The 20,107-nt window shown below is 32.7% G+C and overlaps 3 protein-coding genes across 3 annotated transcripts; 1 reads left to right on the top strand and 2 right to left on the bottom strand.

The window, feature by feature from the left end:
* Nucleotides 1–1,006: 1,006 nt before the first annotated feature.
* Nucleotides 1,007–5,458, top strand: LOC107029103 (putative dual specificity protein phosphatase DSP8). Its single transcript, XM_015230420.2, has 6 exons — nt 1,007–1,768; nt 2,864–2,986; nt 3,644–3,737; nt 4,487–4,569; nt 4,651–4,740; nt 4,891–5,458. The coding sequence occupies exons 1-6, from the start codon at nt 1,502–1,504 to the stop codon at nt 5,260–5,262; spliced, it is 1,029 nt and encodes a 342-aa protein (XP_015085906.1). The 5' UTR covers nt 1,007–1,501; the 3' UTR covers nt 5,263–5,458.
* Nucleotides 5,459–5,603: 145 nt separating this feature from the next.
* Nucleotides 5,604–8,658, bottom strand: LOC107027862 (palmitoyl-protein thioesterase 1-like). Its single transcript, XM_015228912.2, has 11 exons — nt 8,567–8,658; nt 7,997–8,048; nt 7,852–7,872; nt 7,464–7,517; nt 7,112–7,162; nt 6,953–7,015; nt 6,543–6,608; nt 6,387–6,425; nt 6,179–6,301; nt 5,987–6,079; nt 5,604–5,867 (listed from the first exon to the last, which is right to left on the bottom strand). The coding sequence occupies exons 1-11, from the start codon at nt 8,656–8,658 to the stop codon at nt 5,685–5,687; spliced, it is 837 nt and encodes a 278-aa protein (XP_015084398.1). The 3' UTR covers nt 5,604–5,684.
* Nucleotides 8,659–10,247: 1,589 nt separating this feature from the next.
* On the bottom strand, nt 10,248–18,830 carry LOC107028285 (palmitoyl-protein thioesterase 1-like). Its single transcript, XM_015229315.2, has 12 exons — nt 18,581–18,830; nt 18,420–18,504; nt 16,849–16,900; nt 16,735–16,755; nt 16,589–16,642; nt 16,013–16,063; nt 14,596–14,658; nt 14,078–14,143; nt 13,957–13,995; nt 12,722–12,844; nt 12,506–12,598; nt 10,248–10,791 (listed from the first exon to the last, which is right to left on the bottom strand). Exons 1-12 carry the CDS (start codon nt 18,678–18,680, stop codon nt 10,468–10,470), a joined length of 1,071 nt encoding a protein of 356 aa, XP_015084801.1. The 5' UTR covers nt 18,681–18,830; the 3' UTR covers nt 10,248–10,467.
* Between the last annotated feature and the right edge of the window lie 1,277 nt (nt 18,831–20,107).

The following is a 20,107-nucleotide window of genomic DNA, read 5'->3' as shown; positions in this document are numbered from 1 at the left end:
TATAAAACGGGTTACCTAAGTTTATTCGATTAAAAAACTTATTTATGTGATATTTCATTACTAAGATCAATTTAACTAACGTGCCCATAAATTATAAAAACAATTATCTCAAACATAATACACTATTAGCATAAGATATGGGATAACAACGAGGTCATCCAATCAAATAAAAGGGCCTTAAATGTGATTCGTAAATTGTAGTTTGGGTTTTGCACGTCATCGTCTCCTACAAAATTTACTTTAATTAATTTTATATTGGGAAAAGGGTCTGATATATTCCTCAACTTTGTCATTTAGAGCTGATATACCCCTGATTATGAAAGTGGCTCATATATACCCCTACTTGTAAATAAATGGCTCACATATACCCTTTTCCTCTAACGGAAATGGAAAAAAAAATTATTTTAATCTAAATTTTTATAATTATTTTATAAAAAATATAATCTCATATGAGTAAATTTAATCCTCGTCAAACATATTTTTTTTGACTTTTTTTGGTTTCAATGACTAATTTATAATTATTATTTTGATAATCAAATTTATTTATGTTTCACTAATATTTTTGTAAAACTTATTGTAGATGACCAAATTTTTTCTTCGAATACGAAATTAAATTACAATACGCACAAAAAAAATAGTTTAAATTTTTTTTCTTTAAACTAAGGAATGAAAGAAAAAAACAAAATAAGAATAAGAAACTCAAATAATTATAATAAAAGAAGTCAAAAAATAATTTATGCATGAAAAAAATGAAAATATACCTTGAACTTTGATAGAAGAATCATATATACCCTTAAATAATTTTTTAAAAAAATTAGAAGTAATAAATATAAATTTAAAACTAATTTTTTAACTTCCGTTAAATAAAGGGTGTATGTGAGCCATTTTGTAACAGCAGGGGTATATGTGAGCCGTTTGTATAACGGTAAGGGCATATATCAGCTCCAAATGACAAAGTTGAGGGCATATCAGATCTTTTCCCTTTTATATTTATTATAACGTAGGAAATTTCGTGGCACACATATACAAAGGGGACAATCTGAATTCTCAAGTAGAGTATTGTCTAGGGTTCTTCAATTCCAAGCCATCTCCACTCTTTTACCGATTCCGACTCAATTGTTTTTGCAAATCGAGGGTCTCAACTGTCTCCGCCAGATCTTGGCCGTCAGATTGATACCTTTTTCTCTTAATATGGTCGAAATTTGCAAGCCCTATATTGATTTCGATCAAAGTTCGAACCTTTGTTGCAATTTCAGCGACTCAGATCCGTTTCATAGATAATTTGCCTAATTTTGAGAGAAGGGTCGGTTTGTTTGTATGTTGATTTTGAAGAGTCGTCTCTTTGTTTGAAATTTTAGGTGCAAGATTGTGGAATTTGCACTTTGTTTATCAGTGCGTTGTGTAAATTTTCTTTAGAGAGTGTGTTCTGCATCGTGTTGTTCCCTCTTGTTTTTGATCAGTGGGTTGTATATAATATTTTTTTTTTGGTCTTCCAAGTATTATGATGTATATAGAGGAAGAGAAGGGAGGAGGGTTGGAGACTGAGAAGGAGGAGGTGGTGGTGGGTGGAGTGATAGAGAAGGCAGAGAAATCATCTAAGGTGTTGTGTTCTAGTGGTAGTAGTGGCAAGAATGCTATTGTTGTGTTAGATGTAAGGAGGGTGATGGTTGGAGTTGGGGCTCGGGCCTTGTTTTACCCGACACTTCTCTACAATGTTGTTAGGAACAAGATTCAGTTAGAATTTCGCTGGTGGGACTGGATTGATGAGGTATAATAACCTTTTCGTGTATGGCTTTTGACACTTTTTTGTGGTCCTGGATATACTGTATAAACTTGTAATGAATGCCTTGTTTTTATTGTTGTTTCCCCTTTAATGTATACACTTGTAGTGAATTCTGTTGTCTTTATATGGATCTATGTCAATGTACAAGTGAATTCAGTATGCTTCAATAGTTTTGATAAGTTGGAATGTTTCATGTAATGTATTGATAAAGTTTGAACTAGTTATATTAGAAATTCATTCTAATTAATTGTCATTCGAGGCAGGATAGGTCTTTCTGAAAGGCTTTGGAAATGTCAGTTTCGTTAAAGTTGATTACTTTGATTGCCAATGTTTAACTGTTATAACATCTTGCTGAACTTCTTAGTCATGAATACCGAATAATAGTAGTATATGCATGGTTATTAGAAAGTTGGGTGGAACTGAATTTTGTAGAAATATCAATCTTAATTTCTATCTGGGCATGCTTTCTATCATAAAAAAAGGAATATACTAAGATCAATACACTACTCTGTATCAAACACATTAGCAAGATGACTAAACTAGTCTGTCCTAGGAATGACAAGACAATGACACATGGGAACTAATACTTTTTCTGTGGTGATCTGCTCAAAGAAATTTGCCTCTAATCACTAATCTGTGACAAGTGGCAAAGGATGCATAGTTATCCAGGAATATGGACAAATTTTAAACTTGTTCAGCTCTTCTTTTCTTTTCACTGCTATAAAGTTAGTTACTCTCACTAGTATCATCCCAGATTAACTCTTACATTTCCTGCAATTTTTTTTTGAATGTCGTACAATCTTTCTCCACCAGTTACTTACTTATAGGGATATTAAAGAATGTGCTTTCATCTTTAGCTCACATTATATAAGCTGAAATGCATTTCTTGTAATTCCATATGCATCTATCTTCACATTGGAGATTAAGTTTGCGTGTATGCATGACCATCTTGGAAGATCCCATAGGTTGATCGATGTTCATTCTTTCAAATTCTTTTTTAGTGAATAGTTAGTTAGTAGTTTGTACTTCAATATTTTGCGGTATAACAAGATTGTAGTACTGACTTAATTTTTTGTTTAGTTTGTGTTATTAGGTGCTGTCCCTTTCCAATCTGATGTTAAAAGGCTAAAGGAGCTTGGTGTCTCCGGTGTTGTCACCCTAAATGAGCCATATGAGACTTTAGTTCCGACATCTTTATATGAGGTTAGTTCTTCTGTTATGCTTCAATTAAAAGATAAGTCAGTTTTTCCTTATCTATAAAACCCCCCCCTCCAAAAAAAAAAAAAAGAAGTCAGTCATCATTCAAGTTTAACCTTCAGGACCCTTCTCCTTATTTCTTCTGTACCCCTTTGCTTGATCTTTCTGTTATGCTTCACTGAAAATTTAAGTTGGTCTTTCCTCATCTAAATAGGAAGAAATAAAAAGTTAGGCTTCATTCAAGCTTCTCCTTCCTCTTATTTCTTTTGTATCCCTATGAAATTGTAATACACGAATTAAGTATGTTTGAGTAACATTGCACTAGCTGAGGAGGCTGTACATGCACCAAACATATGTTGATGAAACAGTCCAATTGTCCATAGTGACCCTTTTTCAGGACCTTATTTACTGTTTGTGTTCTGATCTTCTTCATGGTATTACCATTAGTATTAATTATACAAATGGGATACAGTAGTTGTTTCCTTCCTACCTTACCCCAGTACAGAAGTCTTTCACTTCTTAATTCCCACGTTTTACTTTTCACTATTAACTAATTGTCTCGTTCAAATACTTTTAAATTATGATTTGTTATTTAAATTTGCTCCCCTTTACATGATCAAGTTTCTTTTTCTTCACATTATTGTTATTTATTACTTCTTGCAGGCTCATGGTATTCGTCATTTGGTTCTCCCAACAAGAGATTACTTATTTGCCCCATCTCTGAATAATATATGTCAAGCAGTAGAATTCATCCACGGTGTGTACCTTCCCAGCCCTTTGGCTCCATTTTTTAATTAGTTTGTTGATTTCACAGTAATGTCAACATTCTTGACCTAAATTCCTGGATGCTTTTGGTATTTTGTCACAGCATCACAGTCATTTACCATCTTGAGATTCATCTAATTTTTTCAACTCTGGAACTATGAGCAGTTTCCATCAAATCAAACATGACAGTCTGAGGGTTAAAGTGTCCAATTCTTGGGTTGACAAGGATTCTTCGATAATCAAATTTTATGTTTTGAGACTATGACAAAAAGTACCTTAAACTACATGTCAAATGTTTTACTAATTCAAATGTCATTGTTAAGTAAAAGTCAACAATACTGGTCCAATCAAATTTTTTTTTTGACTCACTAAGTTGTGATTATGACACTTAAAATGGGATTGGGGGACTACATTTGTTAAGTTGCTGGCCTTCTATTTGGATATAGTACTTTTTGAGGTGTCTATCCCTTTGTTTGGTGGCTTGTTTTCTGTTTTGTTGCTTTCTATGGAAACAAATAAGGGTGAGTACAAAGTTCCATTAAATTAGCCTGGTTTGGTAAATTTCTATGTTTTTCCTCTTGAACTCTCTCCGCTTCCTTCCTACCTAATCAAGATTGAACCTCTACCCCATCCCCCGGCAGAAACTATAAAAATTTCCAAAAGATTGCTTGAAGTACCGCTAGAGGAGAGTTTACTAGTAGTTTAAGCCTTTATACAAAATTTTCTTGTTTGTCTTTGAAGAAAATGCTTCCAATGGACAAAGTACATACGTGCACTGCAAGGCTGGTCGAGGACGTAGCACGACCATTGTCTTATGCTACTTGGTGGGTAAACTAAGACTTGTTGAATGGATTGTTTAAAGATCACTTTACCCATTTCTTTCTAAAGTTTCTTTCCTTTTGTAGGTTAAGTACAAGCAGATGACACCAAATGATGCATATAACTATGTGAAGTCAATTCGTCCTAGGGTGCTTTTGGCCTCTACACAACGACAGGTGTCTCGAGATTTACCTCATATTTATATCCTTTTTCTCTAATATGCATTATTTTTCTCCTTAAATGAGATTGATGGTAGATACTCCAGTTGACTTGGTTTTTATTTTTTTGGCTATTGTTGCTGATTCTATTTCCCCACTGATTATCAGGCTGTCCAGGACTTTTACCATCTCATGGTGAAAAAGTCGTACAGTTCTACCCCCTTGACTAGTATGATCCCACGGAGCTCAATCTTCTCCAGACGGAATTTGCTAGCCTTCGATGATGGTGCTGTAGTTGTGATAACCGAAACAGATCTAGATGGATATAATTCAAGCCTCGACTCTAGGGTGGCTGGATCTGAGCTCTGGGCTGATTTGAATTTGATTTACAGGGTTCGAGTTGCTGGTGGGGCAGCCTTAGCAAGACTCTCCTGTATGTGGTTACATTGTCACACCGACCAGAAGATTCCGAATCAGAAGCTGACTCCAGAGAGCAAGCAGCTGGAAAGTTTTACTGTAGATATACATGTGTTTTCTTAAGTTAATAAGTTGTACATATACTTCCTCTGTATATATAAAGATGCTATAAGCTAAGGTGTCTACTTTTTCAGCTTTCTCTACCAAAAAACCACGACGACGTTCGTCGTTCTCTATGTAAATACGAAATATACCATATACTTCTCAAAGTTGCAAATGAGAAGATTGAGTATAATATGTCTGTTAATTCACTCAGCTAGAACCTATTTTTTCTGTTTTATTTTCAGCAAACACCAAATAATCATTTTGCCTTGAATCTTGATATATATATTTGGTGCTTTAACATCCTCATATTTTCAGGTGGGTGCAGATAGGATTTATCATATTTGATCGAGACAGACTTGTTTGGTAGTGAGGCATAGTTAGCGTAGTAGTTTTTTTTATTTTCCATTTGAACAATACAAGATTTTTTTTAAAAAAAATAATCAATGTCCCACTTGAGCATCAGCTTTATTCTTTAGTGCTCCATCAATCAAATATGGGACAACATTTTGTTGCATTTCTTGAATATCCATTACTAAGTGATATCCTGGTAACTTTATGAACTTCACTTTTCCAGCTTTATCCAATGTTTGTAATCCAAATGTATCCTCTAGATAAAGATTAGTCTGTCAAAAAAATAAAAAAAAATTATCTCCTATTTTTTAAAATTACGATCTTGAGGTTGTTTCTGAATAGATCCTCGACTCGACTGGAATTTAAAATTTAAAGAGGGAAATAATGTTACCTTTTGTGGTGGCAAAATTTGAGAATTGGTTCCATCTTGATAAAAGCCAAACCAAGAACTTTCTTTTGGAGTTATTACACCATCATTTTCAAACTGTAAACATATTAAAAATAAAATAGTACTAATTATTTAGTAAGTAAATCTTTAAATTAATTTTCATTTTTATTTTATTAAAAAAAGAGTAAAATGTACCATGATAAGAACAAGGTTCTGCAAGCTAGTGAAACGTTCCTTATAAATTGGATTAGTTGCGTTAGGAATTTCATTATTAAGCTTTGGCAAATATCTACAACCTCTTAAATATCCAGCAATATCCTGAGAAAAAAAAAGAAAATATTTTTTTAAAGAATATTAAAATTTAAATAATAATAAAAAGGAATAAAAACAAAGAATTACTCACATTTGGAAGCTTGATATAGCCACTAGGAGCATAATGAGTCTAAGATTTGCATATTAATTAAAAAAAACTGATGTGTTAGAAAATAATCAGTTGAAAAAACATTATAATAAAATAAAATATAAATTGATTAAGAGTAACATTTGAAGATAAATATACTTGAACATAGTCAGAATATATTCCAATTCCAAAAATACCACCAGCTCCATCACACCAAGGGTTACCCTGTCAATTAATAACAAAAAATATTTTTGCTAGTTAGTATTTTTAAGTGATACATGCGATTATTGTTTTCTTTATCATTATTTGTTTGCAAAAAAAAATTCGATACCCGATCAAGTCTGTATTCATATCAGTAAATCATATTCAAGATTTTAATTCAAGATCTCTGATTATGATTAATGTTAATGTTGTAACAAAATTACATATCATAGAGTCATGTGATTATTGTTCTTTTTTATTTGTTTATAAAAGAAATTTAGTATCCGATTAAATCTATATTCATGTCGAAAAATCATATTAATTTGAGACCTTGCTATTGATATTCATGTTGTAACAAAATTACATACAGTGCAAGCAGGAGCAGAAGCAATGCCAGCATTAGGTCCACCAATTGAGATAAAGTTATTGACCTGTGGCACAATTTTAGTTACAAAAAATAATAATAAAAATAAATGATAAAATAAATAATGTAAATAATAAGATAAATATATTAATAAACTTCTTACTCGAGGTGCTTCATCACAAAACTCTATTAGTCCTCTGGCTACCATATTTCCCTGGGAAAAAAATATGAATATATAAATAAAATATAGATTGACATATCTTTATTTATTAATTTTTAAATTAAAAAAGTGATCGAGAGTTATGAGGTCTTAGATTTAAATTTCAGTGCAGATATAAACACTGAGTGATTCTTGCTATTTGTTCTAATCTTGATGGACAAAGTTACCTGACATCTGTTAATGCTAATTATGAAAAGTATTAATATATCATAAAATTAATCAAGATGCACAAAAATTACCACGAACACCAGAATTATCACAAGGGAGACAAATTTATGATTATAGATGAATTTACCTGTGAAAGACCAACTATATTGTAACCTTGTTGAAGTTCCTTCATTCCCTTCACCTGTAATTCAATTCACATTCAGATTTCTCCATAGATTTCTCTTTTTCGTTAATTATTTATTTCTCGTTCCAACATTAGTTGTCCACTATTGACTTGACACAACTCTTAAGAAACAATAAATAATATAGGGGTAATATTATTCTTCGACTTTATTAAATTTAATGCTTTAAGAATGTGAAATAGTTTAAAAAAAGTAAATTATCTCTTAATTTTCTAAATGAAACAAATATTATTAGACACTTATTTTTAATATAGTGAACAATTATTATTGGACTGGAGCATTATTTTATTAACTAAAAGAATATAAAAGAATAATCCAGTGGATGTTCAATACCTTTTCACAAGCAATTTGAACCTACAAGTACAGCATGGGCCAAAAAAGAGAAAGGCACAGATTACAATTCACAAGAATTTTAATATGCAATTAATAATCCAATCAAAATAATGAGAATCACTATTTTTTTTTAATCAATTGTTACCTGATTTTCTAGAGGCATATAGTAAGAACTATACACTCCATCTCCAATTTCTCTGCCAAAAAAAGAAAAAAAAAATCCAAACATTCTTAAATCATACTAGTAAAAACAATAGTAATATACGAAAATATATAAAGTAATTATCATATATGTCAATAAATAATCATAGTTATAAAAATTTAACATATATATACTGACAATTATAATAAATTTGGAGTAGTTGCGAAAATATGGATTTTAGAATATTGGTTAATTTCATGCATGAGAAGAGGCCGTTTTGGAATGAAAAAATAATAATAAGTATTCGAAGTTATAATTGAAAAAGAATAAAAATAATAATAAACACATTTCGTGTAATCATCTCTATCTGTGTGAGGTAAAAAGGTAGTTTATTGATACATACTAAATTCAAAAGAAAAGTTTTCGAAATAGAATTACAAAAAAGAAAAACATAACAGCAAAAATAACAAAATACAAAACAATAAATATTAATACACTTTTTTGAAAAATTAGAGACTATACTGTTACAAAATAATATGTTACAAATAAGGGGAAAAAAAATGAAAAACGTACAAGCAGTAACCATTGGATTTTGACAAGAGACTGAGTTGTGACGTGTAAAATGTACTTCCTGCATCGTTGCAAGACTCTCCTAGTCCTGCCATCAACCCAAAAAAAAATTATTTTTCAACGATAATAACATATTCAGTATTTCTTCATAAAGTGTGTTTTCGGGAGAATATAGTGTATTCAAATTTTAATATTATTTCAAAGATAGAAAAATTATTTCTAATAAATTCTCGACGCAAGAAAAAATAATCTAAAGCAGTATGAAATAACATAATAACAAAACAATAGATAGTAACTGTTAACAACAAAATAAAATGATAATCGACGTAAGAAATATATGTAGTTATAAAAATGACGATATATATACAAATAAAGATTACCATGCAATACTATGAAAGGAATAGAAGAAGAAAAACATATGGAACAGAAGATTAAAATGATAAAGATGAAATTTTGTGAGCATAAATAAGCCATTTGAAATTTTATTTAAAGCTTTTAATGGAGAAAATATGCGGCGAAAGTTTTTGGTTCTTTTAAGCTGAATATATATAGTACTATTTCTGAAGCAATCAGTGTATAAATAAAATATTTGAAATTTACTTTATTTGTTTTTATAATTGTTTCAATTTTATATTTTTGGATGAGTTTGATTTGGCAATTTTCGTTTTCCATTAATCTACTTGATTTTTACCTTGTATATAGTAATCATATCTAATTATTAAGGATAAACTTTTTTTTGTCATCACGTTTATATTTTTTCCTTCTTTTTTGCAAATCAAGATTAAAAAAAAAAGAGAACAAAAATGTTTGATGTCATATATGTGCATTTTTTATCGCGGAGGTTTATTGAAAAGAGTTTCTCTATCTTTATAAGATGGAATTACGAAGCAAAGGTATGTACACATTATAACCTCTTCAGATTTCACTTATAAAATTATACTAAATATGTTGTTATCCTTAAAAACATATCCTTTTTCGATATTAAACTAGGTTGTGTGATTGTATGTCAATATGGTATGAACATAGAAATAATTATATTTTATTATTCACTCAAATACTGATATATTTGCTTTGTTTATTTTGAAAATTGATATTTTACTTAGGTGCAAGATAATAGTTCCAGCAAATTACCTTTTGGCCACTTTCTCCAAAAAAAAATTTAAAAATATTAGTCAATTCCACATTAATAATTGTCAAGTTAAAGAGCCAAATATTGTGTACCATTTTCTAAAGAAGTTGACGTTAATAATGTATTCAATTTAATAGATTTCGTTAATCATGAGTCTAATCCCTGAATAAAAGTAATTATCTTAAAACCTGAAGGCAATATGTATTTTTCAGATTGAGTTTAGTTACTGATTATTGATATTTTGATCATAACAAGATTTATGAGTTAATTAAATTGATATGTAAACATCGTTTTCTAATTGATAAAAAGATAGTTATTCAGGCAATCTCCTTGATTTGTTCAATCTTTCACAACTAATATCACAAGAAAAAATAAGAAAGATCAATGTTTTGATTCTCGATTCTAATATTAAACGAGAAGGTATACCTAAATAGTATTTGATATTTTCTCTGTCCCAATTTATACGACTCACTAGCTCGTACTTTGATATCCATAAATGCCAATAGAGGACCAAGAAACTACTCGACCCTGTACATTTGTAATAGGACAATGGTATTAATTAAACTTGCTTGGTATTCTACATGCATCCTTACATGAACCAATACGTTCAGAATAAGTGAATTTAAGTTATATGCATTAACATCGTAAAAATAAATTTGAGACAAAAAGTATAGAAAGGCAGCATAATTGCTAACAATGCTATCTGATATTAGTACATGTTTTTGCAAGAGTTTGAATATTGTATATCGTGGTCATCAACTATCAAACAACCAAATCAAGCGTCAATAGACCGTTGATCTATGGTCAAGCCAAGTAGTTCCGCGAAGAAGGTATTGACAGGTTCAGGCCATTTATAAGATGATGAACCTTCAAAAGTAAAAATACTTGATGCATCGTCTTGCAAATCATGTAATGCCATGCGTTGCACGTTTGAGAAGCTCCCGTCTGTTGATGCATTCCCTACCAAGTATGGAACAACATGCTTTTTCATATCTCTGGAAGAAATTTGGAGATGATTCCCGGCTACTTTGACATATTTCACCTTCCCAGCATCGTCCAAGGTTTTCAAACCGATCCAATCCTCAGTATACAGCAAAGTCTGCCAAGCAAAAGGAAAAATCTCACTTGGTTGAGCTTGAAGCACAAATGTACAGGAAAACAAAGTATCTTTTCAAATATTGTCAAGCATAGTTTTCGCGAACCTGAAATGTGCTTAACTACTAGGATCATGTGGTACAGGGTAAAATGTATGGATAGAACTACGGGAAAAAGAATGGGGTGCAGGAGAGATGAAACACTTGGTCATAGCAAGAAACACAAGAGCAGACTCCACCAGGAAGTTGAACCAATTATTTCCGTTAATCATTAAAACATAAAGAAAACAGGATGTCTAATATTACAGAATAGAAACTCTAGAGGCAACTCCTTGGACTGACGCTACCCTGCCGACATGATTGAACCTATAAAGGCCTAGTTCTAGATCAAAATCAATGAATTGATTCTAGTTTGATACATGTTGAATTGAAATCGTGAGGTTTTTGTACGTCTAATAGAGCCTACTTGAATAAGTTAATGTTCTCTCTGGTAGCTTCAAGTGGTTTACTTGCATTTAGTGTAAAATATGCAAATGCAAGACATAAATGGAAGAAAGACTTGATTAAAACAATATAGAGGAGAAGAAAGGTCATGAAATTTTTATCTTTGAATTGTTAATTTATTGATCTCGAGCTTTCCATATTTGTTCTGGAATCACAATAAAACATATTTTAAGTATCAATGATGCTGAATCTCAAAGTCAAAGCCATGCATAGTATATTCAGGTTGAGCCAAGATTAACTAGATCTTAAAGCTTGGCCTGGTTCACGTCTACCTAATTGCACAGAATCCAATCCGATGAAACTCTTTGCTAAACACATTGATGGCAAATGTAAAAACACTTCAACGCCCTCGCCCCCCTGGTTTTGACATTAATTATAAGTAGAAAAGAAAGAGTAGCAAACACGACCTCTACATAGTAAGTTTTCTTCTACCTATATAGTCTGTTCAGAAACACAAGACATACTTATCCAATTCTCAATGGTCACAGAATACGATCCTACAAACTAAAACAAGTAACCAATGGTAGATTATGGTCTCGGTACTATTGCAGGATAACGGAGGTAAAGAATACGAGAGGAGGAGAGTGGGAGAGGGAGAGTGAACAAAGAAATTGATCACAGGTGAAAACAGTGTTTTTGGATTGGATAAGAGGGAGATTTGATCCCGTTTCAGTGATAAGTGATACAGGCATGGTTACTGATATGACTAATTGCAGGTTGGAGGTATGTAATTGTCAGAATACGACGTAAGTATACCAAGTAAGGTGATAGTGTTTATGTTGAAGACTTGGGAGAACAGTGAGAAGCCAGGAGGTGGCGGTGTAATCCAGAAGTAGATATGTTGCCATCATCGGAACATTTAAGTAACCCATACATTTGGTTGGCATATTAACATTTTTCTGTGAAGAATGTCAAAACCACAGCGAAAACAGTACTGGTGAAGAACATTGTCGACAAGGAGAAGGTCTCGCTCTTTCGCGGAATGAAGCATATTGACATCTCATTTGAACTTGTTGAGAAAGGAACAGAAAATACAGTATGAAAATAGTGCATTTGTCAAGGAAATGTTATATATACAGATACACAATGCACGCATTTGGTTCTTCTTGGATATCATACATATGGAAAAAAAATTGAGAGGGTGTCTTGTTTGCTGAAATGGCAGCAAAAATAATATAAATTGAACATTTCTCTTAACTAGATTCCACATCATACCTTCTGTGCTGGCAAAATAGGTTCAAAGGCCCCATCTGGATAGTATCCAAACCAGGAAGTCTCCTTTGGTATCAAAACAGTATCATGTTCAAACTGTGAATAAGAAAGCAAAAGAACACAGGAAAGAAGAGTGTGATGTAACCATAGCTGCTGCAACTTGTGGTCATTTGACACAAACTAAAAGAAAAATAGAATGCAATGGCAGGACTGACAAACCATGATAAGGACAAGATTCTCCAAGCTGCTGAACCGTTTCTTATATGTGGAATTTCTATGACTGGGGATTTCATTGTTAAGCTTTGGGAGAAACCGGCAGCTTTTCATGTACCCAGGAATATTCTGTGAAGAGAGAAATACAAGTTAAGCTTCCAAACCTGAAAGATTGGTAAATAAATTTGCACCTACCTACCCCTTTACGGATAAAACATCTCCAGGAGAAAAAATAGTCATACGAAGTTTCAACTTCCAAAGAAGGAAAAGCAGATTAATTTACTTTTGATACCCTAGTTTTTAACACTCAGAACTTGATATTTTTGTGGCACTCACAGTGGCAGTGCCATCGCCTTCTTTTAGCATATCTTTCTACATCTAACTGCACTATTCTTTGATTTCACTTACGAAGTACAAATACATTTTAAATGAAATGGAAATCACAAAATAAAACAAACAAGAATTAGTTAATTAATAGTTCTAATATTCATTTCCCTTGTCTTTGCTTCATCCACAACCTACCTAAAGTCCCAAAAGGCAGCAGCCACTAGCTGCCTCACCCTCCTTTAATTAGCTTGACTCCCACATTACCAACCGCTGTTTCCTGGAGAAGACTATACCAGCACATGTGCATACAGATAGTCAAAAGCACCTCTTCACAAGTAGTCCTCCCTACTCCATCTGTCTCTATCACTACGTCTTAATCACACACAGAGAGCACAGCCAAGAACATAGAAAATGCAGAGGAATCTTATTAACAGTTTTCTTCTGATAAAAGCACATATGAAGTTTCTACCTTCCCTATGAATCCCATTCACTCCTATCCCTTATCCATTCAAACCACAACCGATGCAGTTAACTCCTCTGTATCCTTCGATGAACTTACATACAACCACTTCTTAACTCCTCTCTATCCTTTGATGAACTTACATACAACCACTTCTTTCTCTTCAAACAATACGTGTTATAAAATAGAGAAACAGAGAACACGACATCTAGCACAGATAGGATGAGCGTTATAAATTTTGAAGTAATCAGCTTTGTCCCTTATCAAAGTTGAGATCTTTTTACTGCCACAAGTCTTTATGCATATTTCAATACAATTTTACACAGTCCACTTCCATTGAAATGCAGAGAAGAAGCAAACTTATGAAATTGATTTTACACTCCACTCCCACAAAATGCAGAGAAGAAGATAATGTGAAGCCACTAGTGGGGGATGCAGTAATAATGCCACTTACATTTGGAAGCTTGAGATACCCACTAGGAGCCAAGTGAGCCTGCAATTTAATTATTTATCATTTCAAGGAAGCCTGTCGAACATCCCTCGGTAAATAAAACAAAATCAGAACCTCGAAATACCTGGACAAAATCAGAGTATATCTCTGACTTGATTAGATTATCAGCAATTATGCAAAAAATGCCAGACTGCAAAATGAATAATGAGATCAACAACAATGCAAAAACACATCAAGTGGAATTTACATGATTTGGTGGTAAACTTTGTCACCCCCTGCTAAAGCATACTTTGGTCGTATTTCCCCTCAATAATCATCATCAAGAAGCTAGAACACAGTCTAGGATGCTTGGGTCAATAATGCTAATCCCTCTTTTTGTGCTACTCCTAGGGCGGGAAGAAGATAAGAAAACGCGAAGCGTTCTCTTGCTTTCCCAACCAGATTGACTTTTCCCAAAGTAAGAAGGAAGAGGACCTCACGAAAGAACAGTGCTAGCTCAAAGAACAATGCCAGCAACAGTAAGAAGATAACCAGAAAGAAGCCTTACATAATTGTCTGATCCAGCACCGAAAAATTACCAAATAAACTTGTCTTATTGAAGGATAAATAGCAAATGATGGTACAAAATATACAAACACTTACACCACAGAGAGGAACTGAGGCAGTGCCAGCATGAGGTCCTCCTAAGGAAATCAAATTCTTAACCTGTCGTGGCAACGAGCACAAATATTTATTATTGAAATTTCTCAAGTACAGCAAACATAAGGACTAGACGGACGACAACAGTAACATATGGAATCAATAATATAAAGAAAAGCCAAGTGCTTACTAAGAAATTAAACGTTTCTCTCCTGGATTTGTCCTATTTCCTTCTTTGGAAAACCGAAATCCAAAACTTCCCACTCAACATAAATACCAGAGAGAATGCAGATTAAAAGGTTGGAAAGCTACACATTTGACCCTCTCATCCCTTTGGGAAGTCGATACAATACATCAATTCATTCCACCAACTATGGTAAACAGGTAGATGAAGACTACTAGTGTTCCTCGGCGTCTTTTTTTTCTTCACTGTCCATATGCATTTCCCATCACACGAGTAGGGAACCTTTACTTAACCAACAATTAGAGGTTGTGTTATAGACTAAATAGGAGAGCCCAACCCAAAAGAGTGACCTAATTAGGTGGTAGCCCACTTAACCAATAAACCCATTAGTATTTATCTTTTTAATCAATGAGGCACAATTGGCACACTACAGGTTGAAGGGATGACAGGCTAATGGCATGTTAGGTATCGAAAGAAAGACTGGATCAGATTTCTGACTCTGAACAACGTATGTACTGGAATTTCTCCAAACACGAAAATAAATTCATCAGGCAACAAATTAAGAATTGTTTCCAGAAGTGATGGTTGGCAGAAAATTCAGAAGAATGACTTCTAGTGATGGTGGAGAGCATTGAAGTGCTACGTGGGCTGTTGTTTTAGAGAAGGAGGACATGTGAAGAGATATTGTTTTGAATGTGTTGATAATCTACCAAAAAACCTTGGTAGGATTGAGAAATAAAAGGGGAACTGGAAAACTAAGATTCTGTGGAGCTTTGAGCCTAAAAACCTTTGTTTTTTCCAAAGAATATTTTTTTATGACAGTGGTGTTTGGGCCAACTTTTGAGCACCTCGACTATTCAACTGGATACCTGCTACTTCTAGCGCAAATTTTCAATGAACATTATTAGATTTGACAAGTGAGCCCAAAGGGTCTTTGTTCCCACAGTTCTTCACTTTCAATATTCCACTGACCTGTTATAAGTAATGAACTTACTGCAAAGAGATAATTCCATGGTTCATAGGCTGATTTAAACTAATACAGTGGCTAACATATATCACACAGAGATGCACATCCACATATGTAGTAAGAGCTGGGTTGAAAACTTGAAATGACTAGACTAAGAAAGATCTGACTTCGACTTCAAGAAGCAAATAAAATCGGAAGTCATCTTTATCAGATGCATATCAATTTGCATGCAATTCGGTGAAATCCTGCTTTCAGCTTTTTTCCCCTACCTGTGGTCCTCCCTCACAATATTCCACAACAGCTCGGCCTATTAGGTTACCCTGTAATATAAGCAGATGATTAGTGAATATGCTGTCCATGCAACCATAAACCAATTGAATCCAAAATATTACATTACATAATATGCATTTACTTTCCAAGTGAACGGTACTGTTATGATACCATGTGTCTTGCATAATTCAAAAGCTATTAGTTTCGGATATTTGCTATGAGCTAGGTCAGTTTGGTCACTTGCAGTCTTAAGGATCATATTGGTCACCTACAGATTATATGGATAATAAATCCAAATGGGATTACTTCAGGATGATTTTTAATTTTGTCATAATATATATATATATATTTATATATATATATATATATATATATATATATTTGCTTCAGATTGAGTTCTCACATATTTTTAAGCTTGGGACCTGATCCCCTTAATTTATTCAAATTGAAGCTAAGAAGTGTAAAATATAGAGCTAATAACGCTCTGATCGACATACAAATATGGTACTAAGTGATGGAAAGATACACCAATAAAGTAGTGCACAAATTTACAAGATCTAGTTTCTTTAAATAACCTGTGATAGACCAACTATGTTGTAACCATCTTGGAGTTCTTTCATTTTCTTAACCTGTACCCGGAAGTTTGTTTTCGTCAGCGAATAAAACGAATAGTACGAGAGATTAGCCACAACAAAACAATTAATTGACAGAGCTCCATCACCTTGCTACACACTACATCAGCCTGCACATGAAAAAGGACAGATCAGAACTAGGCTCTGAAAACTTTTTTGCCCAAGACAACTACTAGCATTTAGATTTTAATGGGAGTCATTACCTGATCCTCTAAGGTCATAAACCAGGAGTCCCATGATCCATTTCCAATTTCCCTAGACAGTAGAATTCAAAGATAGCGCAAGTACAAAGCACGATAAGTTACATAACCACGCCAAATTATTAAGCAGTGGTATGTGGATATAAAACAAATAGGTAATTTTGCAGGATATGGTCCATAAAACAGAAGCATATCAACTAAAACTGTGTATGGGAATAGCATGGATTCAGCAAGTACAGTTCAAAATGTAAAATCCGGAACCCGGACAAAACTAATCGGTTTAAGATCTCTTTTGATGAATAACAAGCCATGGTGACATAATACCTCCGTACCAAACCTATCTCAACTTTGGCTTAACGGACAAACAAAACCAATTTTATTAATAATCTTGAAAACAAATATAAATTAACTGGAAACATCCCAAGTCTTTTTATTTCTTTCATTTTACTTTTTCTTTTGGCAGGCGGAGCGGGCAGGGAAGGGCTAGGGATGCCTTTGAGGAAACTTCCTATCCACTTTGCTGATTATCATGCAGCGTTAATCAGGCATCAATCTTTTCCAATAAGTGAAAATAATGTGATCAATTGAACACGATTTAAAAGAACTACCACAATCCAGAACTGATTTAAACTCTGATAGGAAAGATAAACTTCTCTGTTTCAGAATAATAATGGCTAGCTAAAAGTGATGACTGCTAGTATATTACAAGCTATCTCATGACACAACTAATTATAAATAGAGTGGGCATTGATCAATTATCATAGGTAACATTTTATCAGTTGTTTCCTTATGCAAGACTCTTATTGAAAAGCTTATTCAAATAACAACAACATAGCCGGTGTAATCTCACAAGTGGGGTCTCAAGAGGGTGGTGTGTATGCAGCCGTACCCCCAACCTATGAAGGTAGAGAGCTTGTTTCAAATAGACCTTCGGCACAGATAAAGCATATCAACATCAAGTATTGAAAGGAAAGCTTATTCAACTAATCAGAATAACAATCATTATCAATTGCATTTTATAAGCTGTTTCCTTAAGCAAGTTGCTTATCGAAAATCTTGTTCAAATAATTAGATGAATAATCATTATCAAAATGCTTAAGCTGTATCAAACAAACACTAACACAACTAACTAAAGTCATACCAACAGTCACATTTATGCAAACGAACTACTCTCTCCATCCCAAGTTAAACAAAAAGCTCTTCCCATATGGGACATCCAGATATATTTGACACTATACCACAAACAATTATTATTCTATACAAACTTCACAACTTTTGAGCTGAGCGTCTACCAGAAACAACCGCTCTACCCTACAAAGGTAAGGGCAAGGCCTTCGTACATCCTACCCTACCCTCCCAAGACTCCACTCGTGAGATTACACTGGCTATGTTATTGTTGCTATTGTACAAGCTTCACAACTCTAAACTATTAAAACATTAATTTTGAGTATTTTCCTCAACTATAACATACGAATACAGTGTTAGCAAAAATGTTCTACACGCCATATAAGATTATCTCAAATAGTTAAATTAAGTACAGCCACTAAACCAATTTTTAAGAAAGGAATAATTACAAGCAATATCCTTCAGATTTTGACCATTTACTTAGCTCCTCTGTAAATCGTTTGACTCCACGATGCGAACACTGATCTCCAATTCCTATCAATCAAAAAAAAATCATTTTTTTAAAATTAAAACACATCAACAGTTAAAAAAAACAAACATAAACCAATACCATGGAGAACAATGAAGGGGACTGATGATGTTATTGGAACCCCAATAAGAATCAAGATTAAGAAGACTAGCATTGAAGATGAAAATCCACGATGACCCATCAAAATATTTTCTTGAAAAGTTCAGTTTTTTTGGGTCAAAATGTTTTCTTGATTATTTTTTTTCACAGAGTCCCTTTTTATTTCCAGAAACTTTTGCTGGAAAACTGGTAAATAGAGTCGTATATGAAGTGATAAAGAAACAAAATAATGAGAAACGGTGGCTAAATTTCCATAGCCACCAATTACAATCCAATAAATAAAAAAAATAAAAAACATCATCAGGTCATACAGGTAATTTGTCGTTTTTTGTTTTTTTTTTATTTTTCATTTTTCGATAATTAACCGTAGAGTGGTTGACTTTTTTTTAATAACAAGGTAATCCAAAATCGTGCACACGAAATAAAATCCTTGCTCTTATACAACAGTTTGCAAACTTTTTTATTAAAAAAATAAAAATACTAAATATTTAATACTTATTATTTAACATGAACGAATTGCGTTTACGTATTTTGTTATTATTTAACATGAACGAATTGCGTTTACATATTTTGTTATGAGAAAATCATGTAGAATATTTGGAGGGAGTATCGTGCAAGATTTCTAGGTATGGAGCTACTTCAAATGATGGTAGGTAGGAATGTAATGTACATGAATTTTTTTACCATTTTTGATAGTGCTAGAAAAATCGATTAAAATAGTTAATAAGTAATAGGTGTCGAAAATAAAAATAAGTACATAAATAGTAATGCAGTAGTTTATCTGAAATTAGCAAAACTTAGTGATTAGTTACACGCATTAGTATTTACGTGTGAAAATGTTATCACAAAATTTTTATTAGCGTTTATTCAAAGTTTTATTCATTAGAATATTTTACTTCATTGATTTTTGGTTGTTTGGTTATTGTTTTTCCTCAAAAAGTGTTTGTCTAATTGAAAAATAATAAAGTATAATTTATACAAATTTCATAGTATAAAGAGTAAATTAATTCGGATATTATAAAATAAATCAAATTCATAATATATAGCTCGGATACATTAAGTACGTTAGAGAAAAGTAAGAGATTTTAAAGATTTTTAGAAATAAAAAGAAATACTGAAAATAAGAAAAATATAAAAAGTATATTTCAGTAATTTTTCTAATAATAAATGTGAAATAAAAGTAAGTCTTATGTGACGTATGAAAATGGTTAGGTCAAACCCATCGGTGGCCTCTAAACTTGGCACCAATTTTCACTTAGAGACCTCAATTAGGCGATGTTCATTTTAGACACCTCATGTAGGGTTCAACTGTGTCATTTTGATACTTTTCTGACAATAAATAAAAAACTAAAGGAGAGTGTAATACACTCGTTGATGACGTGACAAACAATCAATTAAGTAAATTACATGTGTTATTTTCAGTTAAAAATAATTATAAAATTTATTTAGTAAATACATTTAAAAATTTCTTTCTAAGAAAATCTTTTATTTCATTACACTCAAATCTCT

Source organism: Solanum pennellii, chromosome 8 (genome assembly GCF_001406875.1).
Source record: "Solanum pennellii chromosome 8, SPENNV200".
NCBI lineage: Eukaryota > Viridiplantae > Streptophyta > Magnoliopsida > Solanales > Solanaceae > Solanum > Solanum pennellii.
The sequence above is the reverse complement of the archived record's forward strand: the minus strand, read 5'-3'. Positions and strand labels throughout refer to the sequence as shown.

Bases quoted from the DNA above. Each gene is read 5' to 3' on its own strand.
- LOC107028285 (XM_015229315.2), bottom strand. From the start codon at position 18,680: ATGGGTCATCGTGGATTTTCATCTTCAATGCTAGTCTTCTTAATCTTG. The intron at 18,505-18,580 runs GTATTGGTTTAT...TTTGATTGATAG, and splicing joins CCCCTTCATTGTTCTCCATG to GAATTGGAGATCAGTGTTCG. The intron at 14,144-14,595 runs GTAAGTGTTTGT...TTCATTTTGCAG, and splicing joins CCTCAGTTCCTCTCTGTGGT to TCTGGCATTTTTTGCATAAT.
- LOC107027862 (XM_015228912.2), bottom strand. From the start codon at position 8,658: ATGGCAGGACTAGGAGAGTCTTGCAACGATGCAGGAAGTACATTTTAC. The intron at 8,049-8,566 runs GTACGTTTTTCA...TTTTTTTGGCAG, and splicing joins AAATCCAATGGTTACTGCTT to AGAAATTGGAGATGGAGTGT. The intron at 7,518-7,851 runs GTATTGAACATC...ATTGAATTACAG, and splicing joins TTCAAATTGCTTGTGAAAAG to GTGAAGGGAATGAAGGAACT.
- LOC107029103 (XM_015230420.2), top strand. From the start codon at position 1,502: ATGATGTATATAGAGGAAGAGAAGGGAGGAGGGTTGGAGACTGAGAAG. The intron at 2,987-3,643 runs GTTAGTTCTTCT...TACTTCTTGCAG, and splicing joins TTCCGACATCTTTATATGAG to GCTCATGGTATTCGTCATTT. The intron at 3,738-4,486 runs GTGTGTACCTTC...TTGTCTTTGAAG, and splicing joins AGCAGTAGAATTCATCCACG to AAAATGCTTCCAATGGACAA.